This window comes from Nannospalax galili, unplaced genomic scaffold (genome assembly GCF_000622305.1).
Source record: "Nannospalax galili isolate Female #2095 unplaced genomic scaffold, S.galili_v1.0 scaffold305, whole genome shotgun sequence".
Taxonomy (NCBI): domain Eukaryota; kingdom Metazoa; phylum Chordata; class Mammalia; order Rodentia; family Spalacidae; genus Nannospalax; species Nannospalax galili.
Window position 1 is genome coordinate 5,585,310 of NW_008356258.1, and position 9,225 is coordinate 5,594,534.

The following is a 9,225-nucleotide window of genomic DNA, read 5'->3' on the forward strand; positions in this document are numbered from 1 at the left end:
CTAGGAGGGCAAGGAGCAAAAACTGCCCTTTATGTCCCTCTGACCAAATTATTATAGGCCTCAAAGTATGGCTGTTAAACATCCAAGAATGTTAGTTCCACCAGTCTGGTAATTTTAAGTACCATGTGCCATGTAGATAAAGCTTGGGCAAAGACCAAACGCTCTCAGATATACCTTGCCTAGACAAATATATTCTTTGATGTAGTTGTATGTATAATTTGTCAGTGGGTTGTTGGACTAATATGGTTCCTTCTGACTTTTAAAAACTAGCTAGGCATTATTTATCTCTCTCATTGTCTAATCCTTCCACCATGGTTTCCCCATTTAAGGTGCCCCCATTTTTCCCATTTCTCCCTTAATAATATCCTTCTCCTATGGTCCCACCTCTCTTGACCTCCTTCTTTCCCTTTATCCCCATAGGTTCCTTGTATACCCTTCCCTCCCTGCTCCCCTTAAACTAACCCCATTTTTATCCATATCTCCCCTATTAACACCTGTTTCCTACTCTTCTTCTCTCTCAGATTCTTTCTTTTCCTTTACCTCCCTGGTTCCTTTTCATTATCCTGGTTCCTGTAGCTATGTCTGGATACATACTCACTTACCAGGATTTGGTGCTAGGATCCACATATGAGGGAGAACTGACTACTCTTTTACATGAAAGATCTCATCGGATCTTCAGGTATAACATGAAGAAGAGGGGAGTCTAGACAGGTTAAGTGACTGGCTCGAGATCATACAACCAATACGAGATAGAACCAGGACACTTTGACATGGGACATTACTTCCAAGTACAATTGTTTTTGTAAGGAAAAAAAATGACACAGAAGAATGTCTCTGGGGAGTGGGGGATCATACTGAATTTCCCTCTATCTATGTGTCACATAATTGATGATGAATTCAGCCAGGGAAAGGGATATGACAATCCAGTGACATTGATTTTATGCACAAAACAATTGGGAAATGACTTAAACCTTTGGAATATGTGACTTTTTTTAAAGCCACCTTTCTTAATATTTTTAACTTTTATTTTCCAGTTTTATGAGATTGTGAAGATAATCATTCGTGATCAGAGAAGTTTTCTTGCTTCAGCTGTGTTGGGATTGGTATCCATCATCTACACAGGCCTCACATCATATATGACCCTTCCTGCAATCTGCATCCCATTCTGCCTATGGATGATGTCTGACTAGCTTCCTATCCCCACATCAATGTATATGTATTTTGCATGTAAATAGGTTTATATTTATAAAGCACAAATAATTATAAGAATTATTGAGAAAATATGACCTGAAACACTGTGTTCTGGATAAAAATGTGATTAAGAGTCATGCAAAATGCTTACCATGTAAGCCCAGGAACAAAGGCTCTCTGAGTCTTCTCAGGCAAGTTTGCTGCAAAGCACTATGCCAAAATTGGTAGTGTGACACCTTGTGACAGTGCTCAGCAGTACCAGAAACCATACCCTAAGCTGATAGCCACAAGAAATTATTTGGGCTATTTTTTTCTTCTATAATCAGTCTTCTGTCAACCCTAAATTTGAGGACTGAAAGACTTACCAATTGAGATCACTAACTTTCTTGTAAATCTATTCTGCTTACTAAATGATTGGTATTAATTTGAAAGGCTATTTCCCCATTACTACAAAAACATGTTTGATAATTAACCCAAAAGAAACCATAGCTCACATTCTATTATTCTGTAGTACATATTCCAAGTAAGTCAAGGATATTTTATTTTCATGTCTTTAAACCAGTATTACCAAATTTGAAGCTTAATGAAAAGAGGAACTGACCAGAAAGCATAGAAATCTGTTTTTCTGCAAAATAGCAACTATAACTATTCAGATTTATATACTGACTGGTCTGGTTGGCTTTTGTTCCCTTTTTGTATGCCAGTATGACTACTTTTAAAATTTCTGAGAGGTAAATAGGTATTGGATTGAAGTAATCCCAGTATTTATGTTTGTGTGTGTCAAATAAATATGAAGATATCTGAAATTGCATAGATATAATAGGCAAATTGTTTTTTGTGATTATTACTGAAAAAATTCAGATTTGAACATAAAAACAAGCCCAGTCTGTTTTCCTGTGCCCTTGAATGTCACTGGGTAGTTAGCTTTTGAACTTACCAATATCCTTTATAAGTCAACTCAGATTTGATTTATGGTCAACTTTTTTACTTTATTTCTAAGTATAGTTTATGAATTTAACAGAAGAATGCCACAGCAGTATATAAAGCCAAATACCAAAGGAAATTACTCTGACATAATTTTAGTAATACTAGGCCTGGAAGCCAATTTCACTGAACCCATTATAATCACAAAGTTGAGAGGTAACAATGTTGAAGATTTTGGCAAAAATTACTAAATTCTAAAAATGATGCCAAAGGCTAGAATTGCACTTTAAGTATTGGAACTGTTTTATCAGACATAATACATGCATATAATCCCAGCACTTAGAAGGCTTAGGCAGCAGATTTAGAGTTCCAGGATAGTATGGGCTGAAGAGGAAGACTCTGTCTCAAAAACATTTCTTTGTTATCAGAATCATAAAACAGACAAGCCTGGTGGTGCATGCCTTTAATCCAATGCTTAGGATATGGAGGCAAGAGGATTGGGCATTTAAGACCAGGCTCCACTACATAGGGAGTCTTCAAAGCCAGTCTGGGCTACATGAGACCCAATCTCACCAAATCAAAAAAGAATCATAAAACAACGATTCTTATAGGAGTGTGTCCCAAGTTTTCTCACTACAAACTTAATTGGAGTGTCATGATAATAAACTTCATGTTTAATTATTCAAACTAAACATTTACCTATTTAAATGTTTTACACCACTTAGCATTAAATAGCAACATCAAGGAATGCAGGTGTTCTATAGGTCTATTCTCAAAACTTAAGTCATCTTGTGTGTCTGTGCACTATGAGACCACTGTGTTAATGGCTTTTCACATCTCACCTTGTAGCAATTGTTTAACTGAAGTTATTTCTTAAAATATAATGGCCTCACAAAATAACTTTTATTTTAGATTTTAGTATTGCAGGTAGCAGAAAATTCTGTTTGAAATTAAATCTGTGTTGAAAGACGATGCCTCCTTAAACACTTAGAAAGTTCTTAGGGTTGGAATGAACATAAACTTGACTCACTTTGCATCATAAATCAAGAGTCAGTTCATCATTCACTGGGATGTTCACTCCATGTTAAGCACTGAACGGTTACAATTTTATTTTCTAGAATTGCAATTATTTTTCATCTAGTTATATAATAGTATGTATATAGTGCTATGGTCACCAGGGAGAGGGCCAAGTAAGCTTTCCTGAAGGGTCAGAGGCATTCTATTTGAAAGAGGCAGCGCAAGTCCAAAGGTAAGAAACCGTGTGAGGTGGTTCTGTCACACTGCTGTATTCAGCTGCCATTGGGAAGAGGGAACAGGAAAGGAGGTTTGGCTTGTTAAATGTTCCACAACACCAGAATTGCTCAGCCCCTTTAGAAGCCCCTTTAGAAGAGAGGATATCTGTTTTGTTGTTTCAGTTTGATTAGTTGCTTAGCAAGGTAGAAAGAAAAACATACCTTCTTGATGGTGGTTATGGAAGAAACCCTGGGCCAATAATTTGTCTTCTAACTTGAGGCAGGCAGGTCACAAATTTCTGTGGACTTTATTAGTCAAGTTCATCCTTATGACCCCAAATCCTTATATTACAGTATTTCTAGCCCATCTTATATAGTGATAGCCAAGTTGTATCTGACAAAGTTGTTCATTGCTTATTTTGTTCTTTGCCATAGATGAAGGCCAAAAGAACTAGATGGGTTTAAGATGAGCTAATGCATGTCTCAAGAAGTAGTCTATGGTAAGGAATGAAGAGCTATAAGACACAGACCTCCATGAAAGTATATGACCTCATAGACATAGATGTATTAAAGTTCAGTGACTGGCATCTGACTAGAGCTAATTGAAGGCACAGATTTAAATGATATGACAAGTCAGAGTAGGTACTAAGACATGAAGGATAGGACAGATTTGAGGCAGGTCATTCTGCAGGTAGGGGGTAGCGTGGACAAACGCATGGACACAGACTACAGCCCCTTGTATCATGAATACAAGGGAATCTATGTCAGGTAAATGCAAGTGGTTTAGGGGCCAGAGCAGTGCAAGGGCAGTGAGTAGGCATGCGGACTGGAAGGCAATGTTGAAGTGGTGCAAGTCTTGCATAGACCACTGGAATTGTGGGGTGTAGAAAGGCAGCTTCCAAAAATATGGCAGAAAAGTGGGGCTTTGAGAAAGATGGGGTACAGGGACCTGTTCAGACATTTAGCTAAGGTTCTTACTCTCAAATAAGGGTCTAGCCAGTGAGACGGCTCAGTGGGTGAAGGCATCTGCTGCTAATGCTAAGCCTGACCAACTTGAGCTCAAATGAGGATCTGTAATTGTGAGAAGAGAAGGCAAACATGTCAAAGAAGTGCCAACCAAACGGGGCCACATCCTTACATTTGACAGATGAATAACCCTTTGTGGAGAATCAGTGCGTATCATGCACTTTTCTTCTGATGATTCCTACAAAATTAAATTCATTTGATGAGTGTGTGTCTGTACACTCCTGATCTTTGTCCTGGCTAGACATGCATTCTTCTAAGGACAAGCAAGTAAGTATGGATTTGTTGTATTCGTTTGTTTTTTTGAATCTATTTTTTATTTTTATATTGTTAGTGTCAAAGATTTCAAACTTTTTCAGCAACATCAAGTTACAGCAATGGCAAAAGTCTTGTTATGGATGAGAAACATGGGAAGTAGTGGCCACTCTTTGTTTTATGTGGTCTGTTTTGGGTTTTAACCAGTTTAGATCCATCAGTCAAACTCATTTTATATTGATATACATGCATTTTGAATAAAACTCAATTCTACATGTTGTTCTCTTGTCTTTGAATTTATTTTAAGTAGCTAAGAGTAAACCGCAAACATTTGTTCTAAGGTTTGGCGCCTGAAGAATATTGCCTCTATAAGCTAATTTACTATTTATTTGAATGTAATTTTATATTTTTGAAAATTTTATGTGGATTGGCCTGCAGACTGATATGATCTGTGTTACATCTTCAAGCCTGCCTTGATTATGAGGGAATTTTGAGTAACAAATCCATCCTCCATCCTACAAAATTAAACAATGAATTAGAGCTGTGCTGTGCTCTATAACCAGATCTATAATGTTACCAGAACAACCTGCACCTGTGTTTTGGCTGTGAGTGGGATGGGAATGGGGTCTGAGTGATAGCAAGTCCCTCTAGGGTCTGTCTTAAAACATACTTAAGGGCTGGAGAGATAGCTTAGTGATTAGGAGCCCTTGTTGCCCTTCCAGAAGACACAGGTTCAGGTCTCAGCAAAACAGAGAGAGAGAGAGAGAGAGAGAGAGAGAGAGAGAGAGAGAGAGAGACAGAGAGAGAGAGAGAGACAGAGACAGAGAGGAGAGAGAGACAGAGGAGAAAGACAGAGACAGAGACAGAGACAGAGAAACAAACAAAAAATACACAGTTACGCCAAGGATACAGGCTTTCTGAGTCAAATCCTTAAAACTCCCAAATATTCAACATTTGTAGATATAGAAAATAGGACACAGAAGGCTTAAAGTGCTTCAAAATCAGGCCTGGAACTTGGCTCTGAATTGTTTTCCATTTTACCAAGTAGTTCCTTGAGATCTCTCAGAAATTGGGCAAGCTGTCCTCCAATGGATATAGTAGCTTCTTGGATTCCTTTTGGGTACTCTAAGCATGAACACATGGGGGTAAACTAGTTAGAATCTTTGTCCTGTAGCTTCTGGGCCAAATGAGAAAGAATGGCATGCAGATTTTAAAACACTGATAAGCTTGTTTTAGTGTCAGAGAAGCAGAGCCCAAACATTTACTTGCCTGTTGGGTGAAACAGAAAGAGAGGGATGTTAAAGAATATTGTTATCCTAAGTACTGCCTAGATGGCCTAACGGAATGTCTATCCAACCCTAGTGTTTATCCTTAAGGACAGGATGCCTGTAGGCCAGAAGTCTCTCTTAGGTCAGCCAATCAAAATCCATTAGCTCTAACATAGCTGCCAGAGTGACCCCCAGACAACCTCTAACTTCATTTAATCTCATTTACATGTTAAATGACATCTCCAGTAATAATACAGCTGAAAAAAGAGGGGCTCAAAATGTCCAGAAAATCTCCACATTCCCGAAAAAGTCACTAGAATTCCTTCTCTTTCCTGGCCCATCCTTCCTTGTTTCTTTTACCCTATGTGTATAATCTCCCAACCCCTAAGGGCTGAGATGTTTCGTTCAAATAAACTTGACTTCCAAGTTTATTTCTCACCTCTAATATTCTTAGTGAAGAATCAAAGTCTCCTATACTGTATTATGAACTCTACAGTTCCGAAAGGGAAAAAAGGTTACTGTTTGAGGGCAAAATGAATAACTTTTGTTAGGTAAAAATTAGAAGGCTAGGAGCTGGAGAGATGGCTCAGCAGTTAAAGGGAACTTGCTGCTTTTGACTAGGACCTGGGTTCGGTTCCCAACACCCACACCCTGGCTCACAATGCCTGGAACTCCAATTCCGGGGGATTCAGCACCCTCTTCTGACCTTCATGGGCACCAAGCATGAGTGTGCTACACATACATGTAGGTACTTACACATACACATAAAAAATAAATATTTTTTTTTAATGAAAGAAAAAAGGCTTGAAGGTCATTGAGAACCAACTCCTCCCTCATAATGCACTTTGGACCCCACTTTTGGTGTCCCTGGTAACACATTAATTTTAAGGAAAGAGAAAGCATCACAGTGGCTTTCCATAGAGTTTGAAACATGAAAGGGAGGGAGATGGAGGAAACAAGGATTTGCTGAGGCCTATGAAAGGAAGGCTGTGTTCCTCTGGAAAAGCATGGATATTTTAACAGCTTTTTTTCTTTAGTTAAAAAAACTCTACTGTGTTATATGATTTTTGCACAAAAGAATGAGGCATATCTCTGGTCCTGGGAAGAGATACAGCTTGCTGTTAAACAACATACACATACTATTGTCTTCTCTCTCAAAGAAGAGTAAATCCAAATGGGCCTGTCAATCACCTGGGCAGGAAAATGCCCTCAGGAAAGCTCTCTGTTCCAAAGAGTTTAGAAGTTTGTATAAGGCCTTCCTGAATACGCAGGTCTACGTACTGGCCTCTCTGGCTGTCGTCCACACTGTCTGTGGAGTGCTTCCTCTGCAACGGTCCCTTTGGTTAGTGCCCATGCTCGCCACTCTTTACTCTGCCTATCTGCTATACCATGTTCTATGTATTATAGCATCAGAATTCATCCAGTGAGGAAGACAGATTAGGGAGCCAAGGGGAGGCCAGAGTGAGGTCTCTCGAACACCATCAATATTGAGAGTAAAAAGACCTCCCTTTTCTAGGGAATTTCAGGCACAGGGCACAGTAAACAGAAAGGCACTGTCATGTAAGAACAATGATCACAACGGAGTCTATACAGGTCATTAAGGAAAAAAGTGCTCATTCTTTCCTTTGGGCAGAACTACAACTCAGCAGTGTTACAAGCAAGAAACAACATGAGGGCTTTGGTAAGTAGGCAAGGGTCCGGAGAGGTGGCCCATGTCTTTAATCCCAACACTCAAGAAAAAGACTGATGTCAAAAGAAACCATTGCCTAAAATGTCCCAAAGCCTCAGATGAATATTAGGAATGAGTGATTTTTGGCTACGTTGTAAGAGAAATATAAGCATTATAAGTAGGGGTTTATTTAAGGGTACCCGGGGAAGTGAGAAGTACGGGCATCAACATCCAGAGTGCTTGCTCTTCCCTGTTCAGTTCCCAATTGCTCTGCTGTTCCAACAACAATCTTGGCACCCCATCCTCTTATTGATTCTAGATTCTAGTATTACAGTAGTCTTAAAAAAGCCTTATGTGCTTGAGTGTGTTGCTTGCATATATGTAAGTGTACCTCTGTATTACAATGCCTGCGGAGGTCAGAAGAGGGCATTGGTTCCCTGGAACTGGAGTTATGGACAGTTGTTAGTCACCATATCGCTGCTGGGAATAAGTCTGTCCACTTTTCAGTACAAAGTGCCTTTCCTTCTGCTTTTGTTGTAAGCATGTTTTCCCTAACACTTTACTCTTCGCCCTTTCTCTAAAGCGCCCCTCTCTGCTGTATGGTTGACTCCATGTGCCTGGCTCCATGCTGACTTAAACAGGCTACCCTACCTCTTGGACTACTGGTGCCTGGCATAGCCTTTGGGTCTAGTATTTAGTGCCATCCTTGTGCTAATCAGGTATTGCCAAGTCTCACTATGGTGTGTTCCATGATGCCATGATCTATCCATAAAGACCTGTTTATAACTGATCTTCCTTTAAAGATGTATGCCTTATTTTAAATGGGGAGATGATATCTGCTTCTCATTCTGAAACAGTGTAGAGAATGGGTTGACTGAGGTGACACGAAGTCCCAAAAGACTTTATACTTTTCTTAGGACATATGTAAGTAAAGATTTTTTTGGTCTTTTTGAGGCAGAGTCTCCTTGTAGCCCCAACTGGCCTGGAACTCACTTTGTAGACCAGGCTGGCTTTGAACTCACAGAGATTCACCTGCCTCTACCTCCCAAGTGCGGGGATTAAAGGTGCATGCAACCATGCCTGGTTATAAGTAAATATTTGTTGAAATTTGAGGAAGACAAATGATGGAAGACAGGGTGTAAGTCATCTGTAGTGGAGATGGTGGAGTGTCAAGAATGGATGAAATTTCTCTGGGAAAAAAGAGGGTGAAGTGTTTGATACAGAGTTCACATATAAAACAGCAAGCTCTTGGCTATCATGTGGTGGCCTGTGTGTACATGTGTGCATGTAAAGTCCTGGTTTCTCCTTTCCCCTTGCTCTATAATCTTCTACGTGGGCTTCGTATTGGTCACTAAACCTGACATCAACTGGCACAGCAGCCTGGGAACAAGCCTGTTGAAAAGGCAAAAAAAAAAAAAAAATGTATCTGAGGGATACTAGGCTAAGGTGGGCACTGGGTAAGTGTGGCGAAATGACTGCATCAGGTACAGGGGCTAATTGAGGAGATTCTAGGGGAAATGTGCCTCAGGAAAAGTAGGATGAACCTGAATTGGGCTTTATAAGTAGCCTAAAGTCTCACAGAAACATAGAAGAGACAGGCAGAAATTGGAGTCTCATATTCAAAATAGAGGTTGGGAATATATTTGGGAGTTGCAGTACCAGT

At 39.6% G+C, this 9,225-nt stretch overlaps 1 protein-coding gene across 1 annotated transcript in view; it reads left to right on the forward strand.

Annotated features, from left to right (window-relative positions):
- The window catches only part of Lrat (lecithin retinol acyltransferase), an 11,482-nt gene extending 6,578 nt beyond the window's left edge, over nucleotides 1-4,904 (forward strand). Inside the window, exon 2 of the mRNA XM_008854340.2 lies at nucleotides 1,035-4,904. Coding sequence (XP_008852562.1) covers nucleotides 1,035-1,190 — 156 coding nt within the window. The 3' untranslated portion in view covers nucleotides 1,191-4,904. The remainder of the gene's footprint in view (nucleotides 1-1,034) is intronic.
- The last annotated feature ends 4,321 nt before the right edge of the window (nucleotides 4,905-9,225 follow it).